The sequence below is a fragment of the Canis lupus genome, chromosome 19 (assembly GCF_048164855.1).
Source record: "Canis lupus baileyi chromosome 19, mCanLup2.hap1, whole genome shotgun sequence".
NCBI classification, from domain to species: Eukaryota; Metazoa; Chordata; class Mammalia; order Carnivora; family Canidae; genus Canis; species Canis lupus.
This window is the reverse complement of record NC_132856.1, coordinates 53984956-54012037: the sequence shown is the minus strand read 5'-3', so window position 1 is coordinate 54012037 and position 27082 is coordinate 53984956. Positions and strand designations below refer to the sequence as shown.

The 27082-nt window shown below is 55.5% G+C and overlaps 1 protein-coding gene across 6 annotated transcripts; it reads right to left on the bottom strand.

The window, feature by feature from the left end:
* Positions 1-5499: 5499 nt before the first annotated feature.
* On the bottom strand, positions 5500-27033 carry PNPLA6 (patatin like domain 6, lysophospholipase). 6 transcript variants are annotated; one of them, XR_012012349.1, is made up of 35 exons: positions 26916-27033; positions 25659-25888; positions 25243-25330; positions 25021-25103; positions 24758-24855; positions 22814-22954; positions 22562-22721; positions 22132-22212; positions 21787-21915; positions 21324-21404; positions 21073-21235; positions 20741-20824; positions 20160-20269; positions 19868-20035; positions 19704-19781; positions 15463-15668; positions 15103-15234; positions 14895-15018; positions 14341-14454; positions 13994-14069; positions 12209-12349; positions 11960-12023; positions 11518-11686; positions 11197-11379; positions 10928-11046; positions 10562-10718; positions 10235-10351; positions 10078-10147; positions 9524-9640; positions 7258-7689; positions 6653-6762; positions 6435-6551; positions 6126-6225; positions 5901-6010; positions 5500-5790 (listed from the first exon to the last, which is right to left on the bottom strand). XR_012012349.1 is itself a non-coding variant. In XM_072787433.1 (35 exons), exons 3-35 carry the CDS (start codon positions 25683-25685, stop codon positions 5716-5718), a joined length of 3984 nt encoding a protein of 1327 aa, XP_072643534.1. In that variant the 5' UTR covers positions 25686-25729; positions 25818-25888; positions 26916-26977; the 3' UTR covers positions 5500-5715. The 6 variants fall into 6 exon arrangements, 5 of the variants coding, with proteins under 5 accessions (XP_072643534.1, XP_072643535.1, XP_072643532.1 ...); XM_072787433.1 differs by lacking the exon at positions 6653-6762 and having other exon boundaries at positions 7388-7689; positions 25659-25729; positions 25818-25888; positions 26916-26977; XM_072787434.1 differs by lacking the exons at positions 6653-6762; positions 26916-27033 and adding an exon at positions 26217-26363 and having other exon boundaries at positions 7388-7689; positions 25659-25729; positions 25818-25888.
* Between the last annotated feature and the right edge of the window lie 49 nt (positions 27034-27082).

The following is a 27082-nucleotide window of genomic DNA, read 5'->3' as shown; positions in this document are numbered from 1 at the left end:
AATATCTCCAATGCCGTCTTTTGGCCAAGGACATAGGGCTGCTCTTTCCTGCCCTCTCGTGGTTGAGTAGGGCCATGTGACTTGCCCTGGCCAATAAGCAGTGAGCAAAAACGTGTCATTTCTGGGCCAGAGTATTTAATTGCCACGCAGGCCCCCCCAGGGATTTCTTTCCTCTGCTACAGTGATCTGAGACATTCCAGATAGTGGCTGCTTCATCACCTGGGGTGGGGAGTGAGGCACGTGGGGAGGAATCCCTAGACAATCTGTGATAGATACAACGTGAGAGCAAAAAATTAGTTTTGTATAGTTTTAGGCTCCCAAGACTTTGGAGTCATTTGTTACAGCAGCATAATCTGATTTATCCTGACCAATACACCAGCCCATCCACATCTTGGCACCTGGGTCCAGCCAAGGGCTTTATATTAGTCTGACAGGGCTTCGATAACAAAGGACCACAGACAAGGTGGCTTAAACAACAGAAATTTATTGCCTCGCAGTTCTGGAGGTTAGAAGTCAGGGATCAAGGTATGAACAGGATTGATTCCTCTGAGTGTTGTGAGGGAGAATCTGTTCTGTGCCTGGTTCCCAGCTTCTGGTGGCCTTAGGCATTCCTGGGCCTTGTAAGTAATGTTCTCCAGGTGTCTTCACATCGTCTCCCCTCTGCGTATCTTAGTACCTGAATTACCCACCTTATGGAAGACATCAGTCATAATAGATTGATTCTGACTTAATTACCCCTTTAGAAACCTTACCTTCAAAGAGAGTCACATTCTGTGGTGCTGGGGGTAGGACTTCAACATATAAATTTGGACGGGGGGGGCACAATCTAGCCCATAACAGGCTCCATTCCAGTTTCAAGGTGTCAGGGGTCCCATCCTGCCCAGAATCAATGAGAGGAGGCAGGAAAGGTTGATGCCAGTATAGTTGGTGAGGCTTGGGGGACCCTAGAGGTAGGCTCTAGTGATCAGAGGGCTCCCTCTAAGTCCATGGAACACTTCTTTCCTGAGGGTTGAGGGCTGGACCCAGGACTTCAGCCTGTAATGGAAATCTCAGCAAGTCCACCCCTGGGGTAATAGCGCTGGGTAGTGAGGATGCTTATGAATATGAATCTTGGCTCCAACTCTTAACACTGTGTAACTTAACCCCCCTCATGAGGCTTGGTTTTCTCTTCTATAAAACGGGATGATAATACTATGTCCTCCATAGGGCTGTGAGAATTCTGAGAGAGCATACATGCATCAAGACAAGGCCTGATACATAGCAATTTCTCCATAAATTCGTTGTTATTGGGCAGCCCTGGTGGCGCAGTGGTTTAGTGCTGCCTGCAGCCCAGGGTGTGATCTTGGAGACCCGGGATCAAGTCCCACGTCAGGCTCCCTGCATGGAGCCTGCTTCTCCCTCTGCCTGTGTCTCTGCCTCTCTCTCTATGAATGAATAAATAAATCTTTTTTTTAAAAGTCGTTGTTATTGTCATTGCTGATGATGGTGTCCATCTGTGCTTAAAGGGAAGGGGAAACTATGTGATTTCAGGGTGGGGTTCCAAGATTCCTAGAGAGGAGACAGCTCAAGCATCTTTGATTTATCTTCAGAGTTTGAGTTTATTCAGCAAACAAACATTTACTGAGCAGCTACTATGAGCCAGGAGCTCTTCTATGCAATGTTTCTCCAGTGATGAAACTTATATTCAAGCGCGTCTCCTAGATAAATATAAATAACTAAATGAGCAAGTAAAACAACTCTGAATAGAGATCATGATTTAAAAGCAAGGAAACAGGGACGCCTGGGACGCCTGGGTGGAGGTGAGCGTCTGCCTTTGGGTCAAGGCAGGAACCTGGAGTCCCGGGATCGAGTCCCACGTCGGGCTCCCTGCATGGAGCCTGCTTCTTCCTCTGCCTGTGTCTCTGCCTCTCTCTCTCTCTCTCTCATGAATAAATAAAATCTTTTTAAAAAATAAAAATAAAAGCAAGGAAACAGGGCAGGTGGGGGTGGGGATGCTACTTTAGACCGTAGCTTCAGACAGCCTGAAGAGGTGATATTTGAGAATAGACTTATTCAGCTACACAAACAGTAAAGGGCAAAGGGCTTCAAGGCAGGAATCTGTGGAGAGTTTGAGGGAAAAATCTGGTGTATTTGGAACAGCGTGAGTGAGGGTGGAGGGGAAGACCTTCCACTGGTGTGGAGATGGCCACAAGGGGAAAGCTGAGACTGAATTTTCAACCTGATGTGTCCCCTCAAAACCTAGAGACCTCTTGGGGGGCGGACTAGGAGGGGAAGGCGGTGCGGGGGCCTTGGCAGCACCTGGGACAGCTCTCTCGCTGTCCATGGTGCTGACACCCTGAGACCCGGTTCCCACAAGGGAGAAGCCATCATTCAACAATGGGGAATGGGGTATGAGAGAGGAAGTTCCCTACCCTGGAGGTGCTGGTGTTCCACATATGAATAGTCAGGACGTCAAAAATGAGTAATAAGAGGTGCCTGGGCGGTGCAGTCGGTTAAGCGTCCTACTCTTGATTTGGGCTCGGGTCCTGATCCCAGGGTGGTGGAATCAAGCCCCACATTGGGCTCTGCACTCAGTGGGGAGTCTGCTTGAGATTCTCTCTCTCCCTCTCCCTCTGCGCCTCATGCTCGTGCTCTTTAATAAATAATTAATTCTATTTTTTATTTTTTATTTTATTATTTTTAAAAGATTTTATTTATTTATTCACAAGAGACACACAGAGAGAGGCAGAGACATAAGCAGAGAGAGAAGCAGGCTCCTCATAGGGATCCCGATGTGGGACTCAATCCTGGATCCTGGGGTCACATCCTGAGCTGAAGCAGCTTCTGGGAGGTAATTAGGTCATGAGGGTGGGGTCCTCATGAGCAGGATTAGCGAGTGCCCTTAAGAGAAACCCCAGAGACATCTCTCACCCTCTCTCTGCCAAGTGAGGGTACAAGAAGTCAGCACTCTGCAATGCAGAAAAGGCCTTCCTCACCACCCAGCCGTGTTGGCACCTTCATCTCAGATTTCCAGCTTGCAGAAGGGCGAGAAATAAATTTCTGCTTGTTTACAAGCCGCCCAATCTTGGTCCTTTTTATAGCTGCCTGAACTAAGATACCCAGGACCTCAGAATGTGAATATATTTGGAGACGGCAACTTCATGGAGGCAATTAAGTGAAAATGAGGTCATTAGGGTGGGCCCTGATCCAATATGACCGGCGTCCTTATAAAATGAGATTAGAACACAAAGAGAGAGAAAGAAAAAGAAGGCCACGTGAGGACATGGGGAGAGGATGGCCATCTGCAAGCCAAGGAGAGAGGCTTTAAAAGGGACCGACCCTGCCAACACCTTGATCTTTGACTTCTAAGACTCCAGAATTGAGAAATAAAGGTCTGGTGCTGAAGCCCTGCAGCTGTGATACTTTGTTCTGGCAGCCACAGCCAAGCAGTACACCTGAGGACCAGGGTGGGGGTAGGGGTGGGGAGCTCCAGCCCATCTCCAGCCTGATCTGAGTCCTCCTTGAAGACTAGTGCTCTCCTAGTCCACAGAGTCGCAGTTGGGGCGCTCGACCCACCCCAGTCAGTTCTGGGATGGTTCAAGTCAAGGAGGGGAGCTTCAGATAAGTGTCTAGAGACTGAACATTCATGAGCCCAGGGCTGTTCTCGCCCAGCACAGCCTCTCTGGGCAATGTCATCCATCCCCGTGGCATCAATCTCCACCACTGTCCTGGTGCCTCCAGAGGTTCCCAATACAGATCTCTTAAGTTCCCCTCCCGAACATCCAGAGACCCTGCTGTCTCCCCTCCAATGGCCCCTGGAGCTGGAGCTCCTCAGATTGAACATGGTCAACACAGAGCCCAGCATCATCCCCCGCTCCTATTCCTTTCCCTACATTCCATCTCGGTAAAGATGCCCTCCCTGGCCACCTGTGTCAACGAAGGTGTCCTCATTCTCCTTGGCATCTCTTGCCCCATGCCCTGTATCACGCATCAATCTCTGGGTTCCGACAAATTTTCTTGTAAATGTCTCTCAGGCACTGTCCTCTCCTTACCACCCCCTGTCCGCTGCCCCAACTTAGACCTCCCCATCTCTCTGAGGTCCCCTGTAATCTGTCCCCTCCTGGAAACATGGATCTGACTATGCTCCACTCAAAATCCTCCCAAGGCTGCTGCGTTGCTGGTGGTGTAGCCACGGCGAAGAAGAATGATAGTTCCTCAAAAAGTGATTAGGGTAGCCTATGACCCAGCAATTCCACTTCTGGGCCTGCACCCAGAGGAAGTGAAAGCAGGGACTCATCACTGGATACATAAGATCTGTGTCTACAGCAGCCACTATTCAAAATGCCCCAAAGGCAGAAGCAACCCAAGTGTCCGCTGACAGATAAATGGATAAACACAACATGGTGCATCGGTACCGTGGAATACCATTTAGTCTTAAAAAGGAAGGACATTCTGACACCAGCCACAACATGGATGAATCTTGGGGGCACCATACTTAGTGAACTAAGCCAGTCACAAAGGGTCAGATACTGTAGGATTCCACTTCTATGGGAAGCCACTCCATAGAGACAGGAAGTAGATGGTGGGAGCCCGGTGCTGGGGGAGGAGATGGGGAGTCAATGGCTAATTGGGGCAGAGTTTCAGTTTCAGGTGAGAAAGTTCTGGAGATGTATGGTGGGGATGGCAACACAACAATGTGTGTGTGTGCGTTTAGTGCCTGTGAGCTTTACGCAGAACAGCACGTGATAAAGGCAGGGACTGGGAGCCCCAGGAGGCCTGCAGCACATAGTAGGGGCAGTGGCCAGGAGCCAGGCCCAGGCTAGAGTCCTAATGTCCAGGTTGGTCATGTACTACCTGCATATCCCTCCCCAGGTGAAGCCAGGGAGGCTCAGAGAGTTTCAGTAACAAGCCTGAGGCGACCAGGAAGAGGCAAGGCTGGATTTTCACACCAGGCAGTTTGGCTCCACAGTCTAGAGACACCGAGACCTTGGGGATGGGTCTCAGCCTACTGTAGGGAGAATGAACACTGCACTGATTCTGTGTGACCTCAGCTACATACACGGTAAAGCCAATGCCTTGGAACTTCTGAAAGTCCTTAAGCTCTGTGCATCCGTGTGCGTGTGTGTGTGCACACGTGCCTGTGCATGCACACGGGGTGCCCTGGGAACCAGGCTCTGTAGTGCACACAGTAGGGACAGAGAGGATACACAAAGCTCTAGCATACAGTAGGACCAGCTAAGCACAGAGGCTGTGAGAACTTAGGCAAATGAGGGGTGGGCCAGGGTGGGCCCCCAAGAACATCTGCAAACCCCCCACCAGGGGTGCACATGGCATTTAGAGGTCCCGTAGGACTACAGGGGAATTGTACTCACAGTGGGGGAAGCTAGTCGGGCCTGACACCGGGCCCGGTCACGTGGGTACATGGACAAGCTCCAGGCTGTTTTGGCGCCAGCTCCAGTCATCCTAGTCATGGAAGGTGGGCAAGGTGCCCCCCTGAGCCCAAAGATGACACGAGGCCACTTCCAAGAGAGGAAGGTTTATTGGGAGTGACTGGTCATGGTATCAGTGCAGTGCTGTCCCTCCCCTTGGGGGCAGGGCAGTCCAGTGTGTGGGCCCTGGGGGCTTGGGTTCAAGGGGGACCCAGGAGGGTCGCAGGAATAGCAGCAGGCAGAGGAGTGAGCCACCCTCACAGGGCTCAGCCCTGACCCAGCCCCAGGGGGACCCCTCTCGAGGTCCTCAGGCATCCGCAGCCGTGGTGGGAGGCTCCAGGGGCACACAGCGCCGGTGCCGGAGAACTGACTTCTCCTCCTCCTGCAGGGACCGGAGTGCCACACATAGCAGCCAGCACGGGACACTGGTACACGTGCCTGCGTCGGCCACGTAACCCTACCCAGTGGAGGGCCCGGGCCACCCATTCTCACCATCTCAGAGGCAGTGCTGGGGCTCGCGCCCTCGGGAGACCCCCCTTCATCCCGTGAGCAGTCAGGGCCCGCATCCTCCTCATACTCCGTCAGGCAGTCCGACTCCTCCCCTGCAACCAGGCAGCAGTGTGAAATGAGGGGGTGCGGGCTGGCCTGGCCCCTCCAGCCATCATCCACGCATCCCGGGCCCAGCTCCCCCAACCCCAAGGCGCCCTGGCGCCTCACCATCGGCACAGCCATCGGAAACGTAGCTGGTTGTAGGGGGCTCGATCCGAGACACAATCTCCGCCAAGTCGGTGAAGCCAGAGCTGGGGAAGGCCAGCACCTGTGGAGTGACCAAGTGAGGGACTTAGCGCAGTGGGGGGGTGGGGAGTCGTCTGTGGGGTCCTGGAGTGTCAGGGGCTGTGGTGTCTTGGGGGAGCTCTCTGATCTGAGGGGCTCAGCTAAATCCAAGGAGGTCTGGGGCCATCTGAGTTCTGGGGTGGGGGAGTCTGTTGCTACGCGTGGCCCCGCTGGGGCAGGTCGCAGGCTTACGTCCGCACGGCGGCTCTCGTTAAGGTCAGCAGACCTCCGGTCCGTGAGCATCTTTTCAATGATGTCGCCCCGGCTCCAGCCCCCGAACACCGTCTTCCCGTACTGGTAGCCCACATCCTGCAGGAAGCGACGAGGCTGGAGCCGTGCCTGCAAACCCCATTCCCCTGGCGTTTTCCCTGCCTCACCTCCTCTGCTCATCTCCAGTCTGTTGACCCTACCTTGGCCCCTCAAAAGCCTGACGCTCTGGGGGAGCTGCAATCGGAACTCAACCTATTTCAGAGGCGGCAGCATGTGGCACACCTGTCCCCGTCTTCCTCATCCTGTGCCCCTGCCAGACATGACCCACCAATCGCTCTATGACCTTTTGCACTCAGCCCCACACAGTGTGCCAAGTGCCACACGGCACAAGACGATGGAGTGTAAGCGCATTTCAAGGTCTGCGGATACGCATCACGTCTGCAGACGTCACCATCTGCCAAGCTCATGACAGACACCGCTAATCCATCATGGCACACTTCCCCGGTGGGCCCGGGGCTCTGGGCAGCAGCTCCCGACCAATTTCAGCTGGCGTGGGCTAAGCCGTGCTGTTCGGGTCAGTAGCACGTGACATATACACACACGGCTGCACACCCCGCCCGTGCTTGTGGCAAACAGGACTAAGTGACCAACGGCTCTCGGTCCCGTCAATGCAGAAAGGGTGTTGAAAAATCTCTCCTGTGCTTCAGGCAGTGCAGCGGCAGCTACTGGGGAGCTAGCACTAACACAGCACATGCACAGCCACCTGCCCCTGCCGCACTCACTGCAGACATCACACATCAATTACCATTGCGCTGCTCACGGATCCCACTTGGGAAGGGAGCCCTACATTCCTTCCCCTCGTGTCGCTCTGGGCTTTAGGTAGTAAAGCTCTGGCGGCCCACCACACTGGCACCATGCCACTCCCACCCGCTCACATAGATCTGATCGAACTTCCCGAAGTCCATGGTCTTGAAGCAGTCGATGGGCGGGCGCAGGTACTCGCAGTAGGAGCTGGACTTAACCACCTCCAGCTGCCGCACGCAGGACACGTAGGCCAGGCGAGACTGGATCTCGGCCATGTCTGGAACCTTGATCTTGTCTGCCCAGGGGTTCAGCCGCTTCCACAGCAGCCACCAGCCAGACAGGCTGTCCCCATAGGTGCTGAGGTCCGTCTCATCCTGGCTTCCCACGTCGATGGCGATGACTGTCTTGGCACCCATGCTGCGGGCGATGTCCGCTGTGGGGCCGGGGGGGGGTCAGCAGGCAGCGCCCCCCACCCCAGGGCCCGGGGCAGGGAAGTTCAACCCAGTCCCACAAACACCATCATGCAAATGGTCACACAAAAAAACCCATGCAAACAACATGCCGGTATCAAAGGGCACGGACATGGATGCCCGTGACGCTGAGGAGGTGGGGCTGGGCCATGGAGCTTGTAAGTCTGCGGGACCGGAGCCAGCGGGACGGAGGGGATGGAGGCAAAGGGACAAAGTTGCTGGGAAAAAAAGACACCAGGTTAAACACATGAGAGGGGGACAGAGAGGCAGAGAGACGTAGAGTCACAAGGCCACCAGGACACAGAGACACAGGAAGATAGAGCCAGAGAGGCAGGGGGTCTAAGGCGCAAGGAAACAGGGAGAAGTGTGGAAGTCAAGCCGCAGGAGAGAAGCACAAAGAAGCAGACACAGCAACAGGGAAAGAGGGATCAAAGAAAGAAATCAAAGATACGGAACGAGAGAGAGCCTAGGGAGGAAATCGGGGCTGAGACGGGGACAGGGGGCAATGACCAAGAACGAGGGGGTTCAGGGAACCAGGAGAGAGGAGTGAAGGATAGGTGATGGCCTACTAAGGAGGGTGGTGTGTCTGTGGGTCCATGTCTGCACGTGTGTCCCACTTAAGGTCCCTGAGTGGGTCTGGGGGGAGGGGAACAGGGTCCTGCAGCCAGGACCCTGAGAAATATCTGAGTCTCTACCAGACTTTGCACAAGTCCCTCATGAGCTTATTGGTGTGTCGAGGAACATGTGTCCACATCTGATCCCCAGATGTGGATGCATCTGTGAGTGTGTGTGTGTGAATGCACACTTCTTGTCTCTATCTCTATACGCACACCTGGGCGTGCGTTCCTTCCAGTCCCCGTATGTCTACATCAGCACTTGCAAGTTCCCAGTGCCAGTCCGCCTGTACACCTGTCTACACACACCCACACGTGTGTGGCTGTTAGTGTGTGAACCTGCACAGAGCAGGTATTTGCCAACGGCAGGAATTTGCCAACTTTTTCTGTAAGGGGCCAGAGAGAAAATAACTTTGGCTTGACAGCTATGTGGCCCCTTTCACAACTATTCAACTTTGCCGCTGTGAGCACAAAGGCAGCCACAAGACAAGGCATAAGTGACTGGCTGTGGCCACGAGCCAATAAAACTTTCTTTACAAAATCAGGCCCGGGGCAGGATTTGCTGCAGTTGGCTGATCCCTGGCCCAGCCTCCAGGGCCGAGTGTTTGGGTAGCTTGCACATACATCAACTTGTGCGCACTCACTTGTGGGCATGTGGAATCATCTGCACACCCAGCTCCTGCTCATCTCTACGTGTGAGGTCAGCAGACCCGAAAGCTCACCTCTAGTGCACAGGTCCTGCCACCCGCGTGTGTACTCCTGTGCACGTTCAAGGCAGTGTGCAGTGCATATGTAGACAGACTGGTGTGCATGGACACATGCCCTATTTCGTGCACACGTGTGTCTAGCCATGTGCAGGTGTATGACTATGCTACCTGCAGCGTGAGCACGTGTGTGGCTGGAGTGAACCCATACAGGTGTCCCACGGTCTCCGTACGCTCCTTTGCACGTGTGCATGCGTGTCTGCATGTGTTCATTCACACTGACCACAGCACAGGGATGCACTCAACTCCATACACGTTCATCTGTGGGCACTCCCACGTACCTGCTGGTGCCCGAGTGTGCGCATGTGGCCTCCCGTGCACCTGTCTGCATGTGCGTCTGCACATGGGCCCATCTGCTTACGAGTTCACCCGTGCATCTTTACGCACAGTGGGGACCAGGGGAGCGGGCAGCCACTTGCCTGGCAGGTTGTTGATGTAGCCGCCGTCCATGAGGAGGTGCCCGTCCTTCGGGTCGCACAGCGGGGGCAGGTAGCCCGAGAGCGTCATGCTGGCGCGTACGTACCGCCACAGGGAGCCTGCCCGGCAGGACACACAGACACAGACACGCACAGACACGCTCAGACATGCTGGAGGCCCGGCCAGCCCGGTGGGCTCGCTGACCTGGCACGTTGTTGACATAGCACCCGTCCACCAGCAGGTGCCCGTCCTTGGGGTCGCAGAGTGGGGGCAGGTAGGGGCAGTAGGAAGCACTGGCCCGGACGTAGCGCCACACGCAGCCTGCGGGGACGGTGTGAGGGGGTGAGGCGCCTGACTAGTGTGCCGGCCCCCCACCCCTGAGGAGAGACATACCTGGGGCCTCTGGGGCATTAGTGGGTGATGGTTAGTGCTCGGCAATCAGGCCAGGGTGGACGGTCACTCATGTTAACAATGTCCCAGCCGCTCAGCTGCCCTCCCTGCACCCCCTCCCCACACAGCCACAGAGGTTGTCGTGGGGCCAGCTGGGGGCACCCACCATCTTTGTGGACACGCATGGCTGAGGCGGTGATGTCCGTGGTCACATTGAAATACGGCAGCCACAGGTCCTGTGGGGACAGGGACCACGGTGGGAGGGGAGTGAGGATTCCTGTGGGGGGCAGGTGGGGCAAAGCAGGCCAGGGAGGAGGGCCCACCTCGATCTGCTTGTCCTGGAAGACTCGATGGATGCTGCGGTTGAAGGCCGAGCCGGTGAACATGGAGGTGACAGGGTACGTGAGGTCCAGCACAGGCTCCATCACCGAAGTCATGCTCTAGGGGCAAGGAGGCCAGCTGGGATCAAACAGGAGTGACTCGGGGTCACTATCCCGCAGGTCACAAGGGATAAGCAAGGTCCTGGAGCTACTGCCATCGGGACCCAGGTGGGATTCACAGATTAAGTCAGGAAAAGGCAGAGAAAGCCCAGGGGCCCCTCCAGGATGGGGTGCTCCTGCAGTAGGTGGGCCTCTCCCACCCATGCACACCTTGGCCCACTCCCGGGCCCGCTGCTTGGTACGACTGGCACTTCGCTCCTCTGCGTACAAGGCCCCGATGAAGGAGCCGATGGATGTGCCACCCACCAGGTCGACAGGGACGCCTGCCTCCTCCAATGCCTTCAGCACCCCGATATGTGAGCAGCCCCTGCAAGGGAAAGGAAACTCAGGGACCCACCCAAGACCTCTGCCACACTATCCCTCTCCCTCCTTTCCCCTCTGCCTCCCATCTCCCCCCACCCAGGCAAGGAACAAGTACCAGCCCCACCCAGGGAATAAGCTCCACCCCTAGGCACTCAGGCCCCCTAACCCCGCCCCTCAGGGTGACCCCCACGGAGCAAGCCCCACCCCTCTCACCTGGCCCCGCCCCCACCCAGCACCAGGGCGATGGTGTTGCCTGTGAGCACCCGTGCCAAGCGGGAGAAGTCGCTGTGCCGGTCCGCGCGCCTCGAGAAAACCTTCTCGTAGAGCTCGTGCTGGGATGCGGGGTTCGGGGGACATGGACAGAGAGGCATGAGGATGGGGGTGCAGGAGGCAGTGTCTGGACCAGCACGGCTCTTGCCCCCACAGGCTTCCTGCCCCAGAGAGGTCCCTCAGAGGCCCCCTCCTCCCAGCGCTGCGCTCACCAGCTTGGCAGGGCTGCGGCGAGAGAAGAGGCGGCGTGGACAGCGCAGATGCAAGTGCCCCGAGCACCAGCTGCGCATGTTGAGCCACTCCACAGTGCGCGTAGGGCCTGGGCCTTCCTCACGGTGTAGCAGCACCAGCTGCTTGAGGGCACGCACTGCTGTATTCTCCAGCATTTGCTCCAGCTGCAGTCGAACGGAGGGTGGAAGTCACTCAACTTCGGTCATTTCCTCCCCACGCCCACAGTGAAGGTGCACGGGGTGCAGGCACCCAAGGGCAAGGGATCAGGTCCCGGGGGTGAGGTCACTGTGCAGTCTCCCGACCTGGCCGAGCGTGGGCTCCTGGTCGCCCAGGCCCACGATGAGGATGCAGTCGGCCTGGCGTAAGCAGCGGACTGTCCAGGGCGTCAGCGATGCGTCAGTCTGGTAGAGCACTATGCGGTGCGCATCCTCCTGCTGGGCAAGCCACCCTGAGAGCCGGAACTCCTGGATGCTGGGTTAGGGGTAGGGATGCGTCATCCTGGGGGCTGCTCAGGGGTCACACACCTCCCAGAAACCATGTAGCTCCGCTACTGGGAGGAGGGGAACTTAAGACACCAGGCCCCCACAACATGTCCATGCCCCCAGGGGCGACCCAAACCATGTTCTTCCACTGAGTGGATGGAAGGGGCACGTGCTCCTTGGTTCACAGCCCAGAACTCAACCAGATCTGAAAGGATTCTAGGCTTCAAGTCTAGCCCCCACTCCTCCAACTCCGACCACATACCTATCCAGAGCAGAGGCCCCCAGGCGGGCCCGGATGATGTCACTGTTGAGGAGGAGCGTGGGACCTGGGGATGGGTGGGGATGGGTGGGGATGGAGAGTTAGGAACCCAGGTCAAGAGAACGGGGGTGCCTGTCTCGCAATCCACCCCCATCCCCACTGACCCACCCGCTGACCACTGCCCCACCCACATACGCCCTGCCCCACACAGACCAATGGCCTGTTCTCACCACCCCCCACCCCCCAACTAACCAATCGCTTGCAGAGCATGCTGCAGCTCCAGAGTGAAGGCCACCATGGGCACCTCGGCACACACTGGCAGGACGGCCACTGTTGCCAGGTTGCTGGCTGGGTTGGTAAGCTCCGAGTGAGGGGGAACGCCTAGTCCTGAGCCTGCAGAGACCCCAAAGAAGGAGTGTGTGATCCTGAGTCTGGAGCAGTAGACCTGTCTCCTCCTCCCCAGAAACCCCTGCCCTTCATCACCTGACGGAGGTTTAATGACGAGATTATGGACCCAAGGCCTCACTGTCCCATCTTGGTAAGACCTAGCCAGCTGACCTTCAGTTTGGAGCCTAATCTCAACAAGAATCCATCACGTAACTCTATGACCGCTCCACTCTATGCACGGATGGATTCATGCCCCTACCCTATCTGCCCTTGGTGCTTCTGTCCACTGAAGGGACCTGAACACAAAATGGGACAGAAACAAATGTATTTTTCACCCATTTACTGCTTCCCAGCCTTTCCACTAGCATCCTAGACCAAGCCCTTACTCCCTTCTCTTGCCTGGACCTCTCGCTGCCTCCTCCCCTCCAGCTGCTTCCTATAACGGTCTCAATAAAGTCCCGAGCTCCCAGCCCCATCCCCCTCTTTTTCGCCCATGCTCACTTTCCTCCTTGCAGTGCTTCAAAACCACCAAACCCTGTGCACAGGGCCTTCCTCTTTCTTGTAAATGCCAGACCCTATCTCATTTGTCAAGTCTCAATTCACTGTCCCCCAAAAAACCTCCCTCCCTCCCACAGTCACACTCCATCGACCTTCTTATGTTTTCTTCACTGTATGTATCAGCTTGTGACCTCACAGTTTTTCTTTGTATTTTTAAAATACTTGGCATGCTGACCTGTAAACCCTTCTAGGAGTCTTGTCTGCCTCTCCCCACCCCACACTCATCACAGAACCTAATACATATTAAGTGTTCCCTGGAAAACTTATCTGTATCCCATCAACAGAGAGGTACTCAGGGGTCAGAGATCTTAATGTTTCTGCCCCAAAGGCTGCCCCACAATTGTGACAAGGGTGGACCAATGGCCTGATGGAAATAAATGGGCATTTGTACACATGGATCAAGACTGAGGTAAAAAATTCTGTCAGGCAAAACCCTGAGCATGGGAGGTGGTCCTTAGCCAAGGCTCACCATTGCCCTCTACCATCCAGGTGTCAAAGCTGAAGGGAGTAAGAAGGGCAGGTGTAGAGGTCGGGCTGGTCCAGGGTCGGCTCACCTTTACATAGAATCTCAGGCCTGTATTTCCGGGCACCTAGAATCTGACTCCATTCCCGATGTACCCTAACTCAGCGAACCACACCTTCCAGCTGGCCAGTAGCTTCAGAAGCCACTTCCCAATCTGGTCCCTGGCCCCCCCGCTCTACGCCACGGACTTCATTTCCCAGCATATCCTTCTAAGGACTACCTCTCCCAGTGTGCTCAGGATGTAGACTCCATCCTGCCCCGCAGGCCCGGACACCCAGACACAAGCTCGTGCCTAAAGACTCTGCCCTCAGCACGACAGATACTTCCATGAGAAGCATGGCCTGGGTCTTGGGCTGTTTCCTCACATGCCCAGGACCCCAGATCCATCCCCCACCCATGCTAGCAGGCACCGGAAATCAGATCTCACTCCTTCTTCAAGCCTGCCCAGAGCGTGGTTTATCCTCCGGACCCCATTTCCCAGCATGCCCAGAGCTTAGGGCTCCCTTTCCCAGAGTGTCCCAGGTGTCGGACTGCATCCCCCAGCATGTCCAAGGCCAGCTGGGTCTCACCTGGGAAGGGTCCTTGCAGCTGCTGCAAATTCCCCAAAATTTTCTGGCTTAGCAGGTGGATGAGGCGAGTCACGACCTGAGGCGTGGGAGGCCGGCATTCCAGTGAGGCGAGAGGGGCAACTGTGCACGTCCTACTTTTCTCTCCTCCTACTGGGGTGCCAGGGTCCCCATCACGTGGGCCCCATCCCCAAGAGCCCTGCTCTCACTCGGAAGTTTTGCTGCCTCCCTGGGGTTCTATCCACCCCCTAACCCCCCCACCCCTGTCTGTCTCCATGTCTCCACTACTCTGTACTAGGCCCGTTCCCCCCCCCCCCCGCCCCCAACCCTGCCCCAGCTTCCAGCCTCACCTGTGGGTATCGACGTTTGATGTGGCCCAGAGTGCCCTCCGGGAGTTTGGCCAGCTCCGTGTCCCGCACCGCGTGCACCGTTGTGGCACGTGGCTGCCGTGTCAGCGCCTCCACCTGGGGGGCCACGTGCGTGCATGACCAGGGCTGCTTGAGCCGGGAGGCCGGAGAGAAAAGGGGGAGCCGACCACGGGTGCAGACAAGAGGTACCACTGCCCTACCATGACAGACTCCCCATACAGGTGGAGATCAAACCCCACTAATCATTAGGGCTTCGGGGAAAGGTTGAGAGCAGAGATCCATGCTCAGGAGGAGGAAGATTGTCTCCTCATCCAATAGAAGTCTGGGGATGGAGTCCGATTAAGACTCACCACCCCAAGAATTTGCCCCCTCCTCCTGCCCTCAGGAAGGAGCTGAGCAAGTGGACTGGGCTAGGCCAAAGGCTGGGAGCCGCCATCACCAACCCAACAGATTACCCGGGATGATGTGTTTGCTGGGAGGAGTGAGGGGAACCGTACTGGGAGTAATCAGAGGACGGTGGGTGGGGCGGCACTCACCACGCCAATGAGGTCCCCACGGCCATACTCGCCCACCAGCTCCTTCTTGCCGCTGCCGCGCTGGATGACACTGCGCAGCCGCCCATTGAGCACAATGTAGGTGCAGTCGGAGCGGTCACCCTGCCTGGGGTGCGGAGAGGGTAAGACAGGGTTGGGACTAGGCCTTCCTCAGGCGAGGTCTGCGCTGCAAGAAGGGGCAGGGCTGTACCTGTACAAAGCGCGGCCTGCCTCCACCGCCGTCCAATCGATGGCAAAGTCCATCTGGCGCACAAAGGGCGACATCCTGGCGGCCACGGTGTGCGCAGCACTCAGCACCACACTAGGCTGTGCACGCATGATCCTGTAGGAGAAAGTCAGGGGTGCATGGGCTGGGGGGTGCCCTGGGACATTCCTTAGGAAGTGGAGAGGGTGGGTGATGGCCTGGCGGTGGGATCAGAAGGGCTCAAGCTGCCCTGGAAAAGCGCTGGGCATCCAGAGGGATGACCTCTACCACAGCAGAATGGAATCAAGTGGGGACCCTCCAAGTGCCACTCCCACCCCAACACTGGGTGGAGGTGCCCAGCCATACTCATAGAAGTCGGACTTAGAAATCCTCAGGAAGGTGCAATCACGCTGGGCTCTCAGTGTGAAGATGAGGGGCTCGCCCGTGAGCACTGCCAGCTGCCCCACCAGCTCCCCAGGTTGTGCCACGAACAAGCATACATCCTCTGCCTTGTCGATCATGCGTTGGTAGACATGCAAGCAGCCCCACAGCACAAAGTGCAGGCTCACATCCTGTGGGGCAGAGGCAGAGATGGGCACAGGGGCAGCAATCTCAGCACCAACTCAGTTCAGTGCACCCAGAGGAATGGCTAAGGAAGGAAATGTTGAAGGAGGGAGTAAAGGCTTCAGATAGCTCTGGGCTGCGCAGCATATATATCTAATTCTCATTCAGCGCCCAGGGCAATTGGTACTAATGGGTCACCAAAATCTAAGCCCAGACTAAGGTCCATAAACTCTTTTTTTAAAGAAAAAAAATTATTTTTAGGTAACCTCTATGCCCAACATGATGCTCAAACTCACGACCCTGAAATCAAGAGTCACGTGCTCTATGAAGCCCATAAATTCTTTTCAGCATAGCCAGCAAGAGGGTGCAGGAACCTCTCTGCTTATGCTGGCAACTAGTTAGCCCATGTAAGAATAAAGCTGGACCCTTACCTAACACCATACCAAAATGGAGCAAAGACATGGATGTAAGAGCTAAAACTCTAAAATTCTTTGAAGAAAAGATAGCAGTCAATCTTTGTGACTTTGAATTTGGCCACAAATTCTTGGATATGACACCAAAAGTATAGGCAAAGTTAAACTTTTTTTGAGTTAAAGTTAAAACTTTTTTTGAGTTTCAAAGCACACTATCAAGAAAGTGAAAGGACAACCCAGAGACTGGGAGGAAATACTTGCAAATCACGTATCTGCTAAGGGTCCTACATCTAGAATGAAGAATTCTTACAACTCAGAAACAAAAAAACAGATAACTCAATTTAAAAATGGGCAACGGCTCTGAATAAACACTTCTCCAAAGAAGATAAAGGTCCGATAAACACATGAAAAGATGCTCAAAATCAGGGGCACTTGGGTGGCTCAGTCAGTCAGTTTAGCATCTGCCTTCGGCTCAGGTCATGATCCTGGGGTCTTGGGATCTGGCCCCACATGGAGCTCCCTGCTCAGTGGGGAGCCTTCTCCTCCCTCTCCCTCTGCCCCTCCTCCCTGCGCATGCTTTCTCTCTCTCTCTCTCTCAAATAAACAAAATTGATAATTAAAAAAAGATGCTCTAAATCATCAATCACTAAGGAAATTCAAATCCAAACCATGAGATGCTCCTGTATACACGAGGATGACTAACATTAAAACATGTTAGAGAGGATACAGAGAAACCGAAATCCTCATACACTGCTGGTGAGAATGTAAAATAGTGCAGCTGCTTTGGAAAACAGTCCAGCAAAAATTAAAAGCAGTCCACCAACAGTTAGAAGTAGAATTGCCCAGACCCAGCAATGTGACTCCTAGATATAAACCCAAAAGAAATGGAAACCTACACCCCCACAGAAATTTGTACCGAAATCTTCAGGGCAGCATTATGCACAATAGCCAAGAAGTGGATATCACTCAAGTGTCCATCAAGGGATGATCAGGTAAACAAAATGTGGGAGACCAACATAATCGATTATTTCGTCATAAAGGAGTGACGGTGACACAGCGCAGTGTGGATGAACCTTGAAAGCATGATCCTAAGTTGAAAAAAAGTCAGACACAGAGGGCCACGTCATGGATGATTCCATTTATACGAAATGTCCCAAATGGGCAAATCTATATAGACATAAGATGAGGAGTTGCTTATAGCTAGAGTCAGCATCAGGAGGTAGGAGGGTGATAGCTAAAGGGTATATGAGCTTTCTTTTCAAGGTGATGAAAGTTTGTTTTTTTTTTCTCATTTACTTGAGAGAGAGACCACACTTGAGCACACGCACAAGTCAGAGGCAGAAGCAGCAGCAGCAGATTCCCCACTGAGCAGGGAGCCCAACTCAGGGCTCAATCCCAGGACTCAGGGATCATGACCTGAGCTGAAGGCAGACACTTAACCGACTGAGCCACCCAGGCGTCCTGAAAGTATTCTTTCAATTCAAAAGTGATAGTCGTGATGGTTGCAAACTTAACGAATGTACCAAATACCACTAAAAAAAAAAAAAAAAAAAAAAAAAAACACTGAATATTATATGTAAGTTACATATGAATAAATATATACAAACATAAAAAATACAAGTAAATATAAATATATAAATACACACACACATTTTTTGCTCCCAGTTTCCTTGTTCCACTCTATCCCTGGTAACTTCCTTTTGTTTCCTAGAGATCAAATATCCTGTTCCTACCACAGGATATTTGCACAAGCTTTCCCTCTACCTAGAAAGCTCTTTTCTCCCCCTTACACCTAATTAATTCCTCTTCATCCTTCCTCCTTAGCTGGAGGCCACTTCTTCAGAGGTGCTACCCTGCCTAAGCCAGATTTTGTAAAGCCAAGAACATCTTTTTACATGTAAGCATGAAGCACATATGAGTTTACAAGAATAGTGTAATCCTTTGAGTTGGTCAGAACCGTGGACCTCCCAAGGGCAGGGACCTTGCTGGTGTCTCCTGCCTCTGCAGCCCCAGGAGATGCACATGCATGCTGGAACCTTCTAAGACAGAAGTTCCAGACTCGGTTCGGGATATGAGTGAGAGTTACTAATATTAAGCTGCTACTTGTCATCAGATTGGGAATCATATGTCTCTTCACTGTGGGACTTGTCAGAGCCTTGAATAACAAACGGTGTTCACTAAAAGATTCCACTAAGGGATTAAATAGCCGAAGTTTTCCAAATCTGTTTGAGCAGAGATCCTTTGTGATACAGATGTTCCATGAAGCACACTTTGGGAAATGTCTGTAAAGCAGAGTTTCTCAACCTTGGCACTATTAACATTTGGAACTAGATAATTCTGCTGTGAGGGGCTGTCCTGTGCATTCCTGCACCTTTGGCTTTACCCACTTAGATGCCAGTAGCACCCTCCCAAGTCGATAAAAAAAAGGTCTGGGGTGTAGGTGGGGGGTAAAACTGCCTCCAGTTGAAAAATTACTGGTATGAAATTCTGGAGGCAGGCAGAGCACATTAATGTCCCTCACAAAGATCTGAACCCCGCCCCTGCCCACCCCCCAGAAGACTTGAGTGGCTGCAGACCACTGTGGAACCTTCTAGCCAGTCTAGTCTGTTAACAAGCCAGTCTGGGCTGAGTTGAGCCCAACAGAGTCACCCAGATAAGGAGGGGCCGGGCACCCCATGACAAGATCCACGGTTTGACTACACTTCCTCTGCCCCTGCTATCACAATCAGCTGGCAAAAGCCTCACCCAACTTCCTCTATAGGCAGGAGCCCATTCCTGCAATGAGCAGCTCGAGGTGACAGCTCAAGCAACAGATCAAGTGATATAACGGTATCCCAGGCAGCTAGCAGGTGGGCTGCCCCCAATTCCACACCACGCCCCCACCAAGCTCCCCTGGACCTGTCACCTCTGAAAACCTTAGCTAGTTCAGAACCATTCTTTAATCCTCGTGACAACTCTAGCAGAGTTACTGTTATTACCCTATCCCGTGGATGAGGAAGCTGAGAACTTTCTCAATGATTTGCCTAGGTCACAGAAGAAGTCAGGGTGGAGTGTGACTGCAACTCTGGCCCGGTTGCAATCAGAGTTTGCAATCAGACTCTGCAAACAGTCCAGAGCCCTCCTCCTCCATAATTCTGGCCTGTGAAATCATGACTAGGTCTCAGTTTCCCGACGTGGACAATAGAGGGATTCGTAGGATACAATTTCCTACACTTCCTGGCTGCAGCCACAGAGCACTGAAATCCAGCTCCCAGGGGCTGCTTCACAGCCTCCAGGTCCAGATTCGGATCCATACACACCTATCGCACACCCATCCCAGCAGGGGCCCAGGAGAAGCAGATACTACGTCAGAGTATACCGAAGAATTGAAAGGCCAGAAAACAGAAGTTACAAGAAAGGCCAGGGCAAGTAAGAGAGATCTAGGGGTTGTGGTCTTCAGGTAAAAGGTTCAAGGATTAGAGAAAAAAAGCCAGTAGGTCCAGAGGACGTAGGGATCAGAGTCATAGCATTTAGGGTCAGGGACGGAAATCACACGTTGAGAGATGTACACATAGGGTCAAAGAGCAAGGACCAGAGGTCAGAATAAGGTCTTGGGTCAGACTTATATTAGAGACCAGGGCGCGGCCTCACCTGGTCCCCCTGGCGGGCGATGATGGTGCCAGCTTTGGCATGATGTAGCAAGACCCGGCTGTTCAGGAGGGATGGGTCCTGAAGAGAAAGGGGGGGTTGAGATGGGCCCATCTAGGCCTCCTTGCCCTCCTCTCCACGTCCCCCAGGACCCCATGGCCACCCACCTCAATCCGCATCAGTTTTGCCAGCTCCCGCTTCGCTGCCTCGAAGATGCTGCTTGTCTGGCGTCCCTGGTAGGGCCCGAAGGGGCACCCACCGGTGGCCAACTCGTCCTCGCAGTAGCTGTGCTCACAGGCACCTGCTGGCTGCTCCCGGGGCTCCTGAGTGGGGGTCTGCATGGGGCAGGGCCTGTGACCTCTGTGCTCCTACCTGACCTTCTTTCGGGGATGCCACCGTGGGCCAGGCCAGGGTGCTGGGAGGGCACTAGGGAGGGGGGCGCAGAGGGCAAGGCCTTACCCGAGCAGGAGCTGCCTGGGGCCCCCCTGAAGCCTCTTCCTGCAGGGACACGGAGATCCGGCCACGTTCATACGCCATGTCAAAGTCTGAGCGGGGGCCACCTTGCAAGCCTGCAGTGGGCAGGGGTATTTTGTAATAAATGATAAAAATGAGACTGATCCCAGTTGACTTATTTGGCTTATCTGTGCAGACATGACTACTCTACCACTGCACTCTCCCTCAGAATCCTTCTTAACCACAGCTGGGAAGACACCATCTCAACAATTACCAAAAAAAATCACAAGAATACAATTAGTAGGGCAGCCCCGGTGGCGCAGCGGTTTGGCACCGCCTGCAGCCTGGGGTGTGATCCTGGAGACCCGGGATCGAGTCCCGCATCGGGCTCCCTGCATGGAGCCTACTTCTTCCTCTGCTTCTCTCAATCTCTCTCTCTCTGCCTCTATGAATAAATAAATAAAATCTTTAAAAAAAAAATACAATCAGTATTCCCACTTCACAAATGGGAAAAATCAAGGCTGGTACACCTACATTCAACCCAAAAGCCTGATGGTCTCCCCCACCTCCCACCTGGCACCCCAAACCTGAGATGTCCACGGGCATGGAGATGCAGCGACTCAGCAGGGGGGCAGAGGGAGCCTCCAGGGATGTGGGCTTCACCGGGTCCCCTGGGAGAGACACGTGTACAGGCTCCTGCCCCTCAGAGCCACCAGGCCTAAAGCTAGGATTACAGGGTAGGGAACTGAGTGGGGTTTAGAGAGGGCTCAGCCCACAGTGTCTGAGGCTGGGAGACTGGGAAAGCGATTCTGATGGTTCCCGGGGCCAAGGCCAGGGCTCTCTGGGGGACTGGACCAGAGTCAGAGCTGGGTACCTAGCTAATGGGTCCCTGGGAAATGGCCAGGGTCATCTATGATACCTGTAGGTCCAGGCAGTGGGGCCCCGGTGGGGTCAGGCGGCCGGCCAGGAGTCTCCCGAGGCTCCTCAGCAGCTGAGGCACTGACCACCCGCTTGGAGCCACGCACAGGGCTGGTACGGGAGGGAAGGCCAGGGCTGGGGAAGAGGCGCAGGGGCTGGATCTCCTGGTGGCAGAGAGTACCCTTGTGGTATGTCCTGGGAGGCCTGTGTCACAGCCCCAGCCTCCCGCCCTGAGTTCCCTGTGCAACTCACGTGGCTAAACAGCTCGTTGGTCAGACCCAGGTAGTTGTGAAGTGCCAGAAAGGTGACCCGCTGCAGCCTCACCATGATGATCTGCGGGTGTGTGGCCAAAGGGGTCGGGGCCAGGGAGAAAAGGAGGGGAGATACTGGATGACCAGAATCAGATGACAAGAAGCAGGAAAAAATTAGGTCTAGGCATCAAGGGGGTGGGGTGTAGGGAAGGTCAAGGTTGGGAGCAGTAAGGGGCTGGCCAGGGGCAGAGGCAGGGAGAAACCCACAGTCAGGTGGCAAAAGCCTGGGGAGAAGGGGTGGAGGCAGCTCAAGGGAGGGGACAGCACACTCCCCCCCAAGACCCGGCTGCTCAGGCCTGATAAGCACAGCTCGAGCCCCTCCTGGCCGCTGAGCTCCAGCCCACAGGTGCCCGGGCTGGGGGGATGGGTCGGGGCAGGTGGAGGGAGGCCGGAGGCATGCTGACCTGTACGACCCGCACCAAGCTCTCGGGGTACTTGGTGAACACGGCGGAGAAGGCCTCCACTGGCAGCCGCAGCACTGTGGAGTCGCGGGCTGCCCGGGCAGACACCGTCCGCTGGGGGTGCTGGTGGCCCTGGAGGGGGATGGGGCAGGAAACGGGGGGGAATCAAGATGAAGGCCTCCCTCGCTGCTCCCCCAGCCCACCCCAGTACCCATGCCTTGAGAGACCACTGGCAGCATCAGAGGGGACTAAGGGGGGATTGGAGCCCCCACAGGCAACTGTTTGCAAACCAGCCCCACTGACTGTCCTCATACCCAGCTTCTTTGTCCCCTAAGACTGATCACTCACGGTGATGACGTCCAGGATGCTCAGAAGGCTGTTGACACTGTCCCCAGGGACCACCTCCTTCACCACACACTCCTTCCCATCCTGAAACACAGAAGATGGGGGTGCTGACCAGAGCTGTCCCCACCCTGCCAACTGCCATTCTACTCCCTGAGCATGCCACCAGCTCTCAACCTCACCAACCAGTGATCACTGACACCTTGATCCCGAAACCACCAAATCTTTGACCAGCATCCATTTTCTGGCCATCACTAACCATACCTGCCGACTGTGTAGACCAACCCGACACCCCTGGGCATTCGTTTCCAACTCTTGCCTGCACGTCTCAAAAAAATCCACAAACCCTGCTGACCAACAGCAATGCCTATCCCGATAGCCACTGCCCATCCCCACTGCCCATCTCCCTGTGGCGGCCCGTGGTTGGTCCACTCACAGGCCCTGGCAGACAGAGCTCCAGCAGCCCATCCTGCACCACATAGATACTGGCATCTGGCTGGCCTGGCCGGAAGACATAGTCACCCTGGCTGAGCCGCTGGAAAACCATGTGTCGGCAGAGCTCCAAGAAGAGTGGTTTCTCGAAGTGGCCCAGCACCCTGTTGGATGGGAGAAAGATGAGGAGAATGCAGGAGGTCAGGTGAGCCCCCAGCTCTGCAGTCCTCCTCCCCGCCTGCACCCCAACACTGACCGGACATTCTTGAGCATGTAGAGCACCTCGGAGGGCAGGTGGGAGTTAGCCAGGTCACCCTCCGTCAGGTCAGCCTCCAGCACCGCAGGTGGGGGCTCCTTCCGCTGCAGCGTTGGTGCCTCCTTCTGGATACGCAGGATCCTGGTGGGAAGAGAGGGGTGCAGGGGGCAGGTAGGGAGAGGGCTCAGGCAGACGTGAGGCTCCCACATAACCTTTCCTCAAAATCACAAAAAATGGGGGTCGGCAGACTCTGGCCCACTAACTAAACCAGACATACTACCTTCTTCCTTAAAAAAGCACATAGCCACGGTCGTTTGTTTACGTGCTACCCGTGGCTGCTCTCACTCAAGCACAAAGCTGAATGATAATAACACAGCTGTAATAACTGCAAAACCTAAGACGTTTACCGATCTCTTACAACAAAATTTGCTTTGATGTAGCCTCTAAGACCCCGAAATCGCTCCTTTGCTAACCATAACTTCCTGAGACACACCCTGTAGTGAAGCGGACCTTTGACATAAAACATGGGCGGACCCCAGAAATAGCTTCTCCATTCATCGTGGGACCCCTGACACCTTCCTTCCTAACACAGACCAGACCCGGAGACAGTCTCCCTACTGCAAGCAGAGCTCTGGGGTAGCTTCCGTCATATGAGGAGACCCCATCAGCTCCTCTGATCTTTGTAAAGCTCCCTGAGCTAGCCTTTACTTCTAGATCTCAGAGAACCCTGAGATGACCCCTTCAAGGATCACAGAGATTCCTGAAATAGCTCTCTCTCTGTATGTGGAGAGTACAGATCCAGCTCTTCTAATAATCACAGACCTGAAAAAGCTCTCCCCTGCAGGTCACAGGTATTTACTGAGAGAGCCCACCCCCTGGTCACAAGCCCCCTGAGATAGACTCTCTGGTATGAGCAGACCCCTGAATTAAACTCCATGATGTAACGAAATCCAGACGTAGCTCCCCTTCTCATCAGAAAGACCTTGGGCTAACCCTTGCCCAGATCACAGAAAGCTGAGCTAGCCCCCCGAAAGTCAGGACAACATCAGTGTAGCGTAAACACATGCTGCGATAACCCCCATGACATACAGATGTGAGGGGCAGACCAGACCCTCAACTGATCACGGAGAGCCTAGAGCCAGCCCTTCTACTGAAGTCATAAAAAGCCACGCTAATGACACATCTGCTGATCGTGGACAGCCCTGGGATGACACCTTAGTGGAACAACCCTTGGTGTGAAGACACCCTTGAGACAGACCTTCAGGTATATTCCATGATGTCAGGAGACCGACCTCACAGCCCGCTTCCAACTTAGAAAGATCCCTGGGAGAGCCTTTCTCAGAGGCTCTGAGATGGCCCTTTGCTGATGGCATGGAGCCCTGAGGAGTCCTTCCTATGCTTCTTAGAGCAGGAAGATTCTTGAAATAACTCCTGGGGAACAGAAACGCCTAAGATAGCCTCCTTAGTGTAGGAAGAACTCCAGGGTGGGTGACCTAGAGAAACGCTTTCTGATGTAGAGAGATGGCTGACATGACCCCTAGAAGACAAAAGCTAGAGACAGCCCCTCCGGTACATCATGGAAACACCTGAGTTAACCCCAGTGGATCACCACCTGTGTCGGGAGACCCTCGAACCAGCCTACGGGGAGAACCCAGACGGAGACCCCTAAACGAAGTATCTGAGGACCGACTGGAGAGAGCTGACTCACAGACACCCCTGTGCTAGGGGAACATCCCCGAGATGCATCGCCTCGGGGCACAGAGAGGCCAGAGCCAGCCTGTCCGGTGTGGGAGAGCTCTGAGATAGCCCCTCTGATGTGGGAAGACTCCCAAACACAGTCCGAGCGGTTCAAAGAACCCTTAGATACACCCTTTGGTGGGGGCTGATTACTCAAATGGTCCCTGAGATAGCCCCCAGTGCCAGGTACACCCAGTACAGCCTTACTTCTTGGCAATGTTGAGCATCTTAAGTTTCTTCTTCATGCGGGGCCGGGAAGTGGTGGAGACAGACGCGTCCACCAGGGAGGAAGTGGACTGTGATACCTAGGAGGATTGAGGATGGGGGGTGGGTGAACTGCCAGTTCAGACCGAGGGGAGAAGGGGCCAGAACCAGAGGCCCCCTCGTCAAGGAGGGGGGGCTTGCTGAGATGCGGAGAAAGGAAAGGCCAGACCTCTGTGCTCGGCGGGGACCCCGGGGTCCACACTCACCTTCCGCATAATCTTCCGACCGTAGAAGAGCACTTTGTCCCTCTTCCGGAATCGGTAGCGGGGCCCCTCCGGGGCTGGCGTTTCTGGGGGTAAGCGGAGAGAGAGGCACTCAGCTGTGCGCGGACTCCACGCGGCCAGAGAGGACACGGCGTGCAGGCTCCCGCAAGTCCCATCTCCGCTGCCCATGCCGCAGCCTCCCCGAGGGGCCCTCCGGGTCCTCACTCGGCACTCGCAGCCTCCGCACCAGCAGGAGGATGAGCACGGCCGTGACCAGCACCGCGACTCCGGCCCCAATCATCACGCCCAGCACCTGCGGGACGAAGGGCACTGGCTGCGCATCGCATACCCGGCCTGCCGAGCCCTCCCCGGAGGCCGGAGAGCCCCCGTCCCCATCCCATTCGGTCCAGTTCTCCGCCCCCGAGGAGGTCACGGCCGGCCCGTGCCTCGACGTCTCCATCTGCAGAATGGGCCGCCGCAGCTCCCTCCCCGGGGGCGCGACTCCTCCCGGCGGCTCCGCGGCCCGCGGTGCACGCCGGGAAACGTAGTTCCGTCTATACAGCTCTCGCGGGACCGCAATGATGAGCGCTAAGCATTTCGGGAATTGTAGTCCCCGCGGCGCTACACATCCCAAACTTTACCATTCCCGTTTGCAGTGGAGCCTCCATCAGTTGCTTCCGACTGGGCGGTAGGTCCGGTGCAGCCCGGAGTCCTGGGGAATAAGCAGCAGGAGGAACCGGTGCACGTCGTCGCTCTGGGCCCGTCTCTCCCCTGCCCCGAGTCCGAGTCCTGCCCCTTACCACGAGCCTTGCCCAACCCTTCGTACTCGCCGCGGGGATGGCTTCTCTGGCCGGGGACGGCTGGTGGGGCGCTGCGGAGCAGAGGGGGTGGTGCAGGTTGACCTCGAGTCCCTTGGCTCCCGGCCTGACTCCCTTCACCCACACGCCGGGCCGACCAGACGCCCCACGGATACAGCCCCACCCTGGGGCCAAAGGGCAGCCGTCCGGACGCCCACAGTCAGCCAGTCAGCACCTTCTCACCGGTCCCCGATGCGCCCGGCTTCCTCCCGCAAGTGGCCCCCTCCTAGCCTCAGCCCTGCAGGATTGTTCAATCCTGACCCAGCAGACCCTAGGACCCCACCCTAGGGAAACTGGGGCCTTCAAGCCATGGAGGTCGCCTGGCTTCTGACCCAAACCTGCCTTTGGGGAGACCCACGGGCCGAGGCGCTCGGGAGTGCTGCTGGAAGCTCCCACACAGGGGGTCCTGGGGCGTGGCAGAGGTCTCGGAAGAATCCCGGGACGCTAGGAGTGGGGCGGCCTCGTAAGGTGTTACTGGCTGACGCTCGACTTACCCTCACGCATGAGTAAAGTTATGGGGTCTCTGACAGTATGGAGCATCACTGGGACTCTGGGAACGAACGATGCTGGCGCCATTACTGGGGACGTAACTAGGGACGCTGGAATTACTGGGGTCTCTGTAAAGTTACTGGGAGACCTCAGGAATACAGGACTATTATTGGGAAAACTAGGAGCTGGGTGGGCACGCCCCTGGGGTCGTTTGAGCTACAGAACCGGCCTAGGGATGAATGCTGGAATATTACCGGGACTTCTTGGAAGACTGAGGATGTTTCTGGCACCGCTAGTGTGCTAACGGAAATTCGGGGGAGTCCCTAAGTCCTGGAGATATTACCTGGAAAACTCACGGAAGACTAGACCCCGTCCACCCTAGCGCGCACCTGGCTACCGGCGCGGAAACACCTGCCGGGAACTGGGGGGATGGGAGCATCAGAGTCGGGGGCTACCGGCCATCGGAGGAGGATACATCTTGGGAAAGCCGAGGACTCGCTAACGATCCCCCGAAGGGACACCTCCGTGAGGGAGACGAAAACCCGGACTCACCCAGGGGCCAGCAACCAGGGTCCGCTCCGCGCCAACACCGGTAGCTTTCCGCCCAGCGCCCCAGGCGCGGCCCCTTTAAATTATTCCCCGCAGGGCGCGCCGCAGCCCCGCCCCCCATGTGTGAGGTCTCGCGCAGCCCGCCACGCTGCTTCGCGACGCCTTAAAGG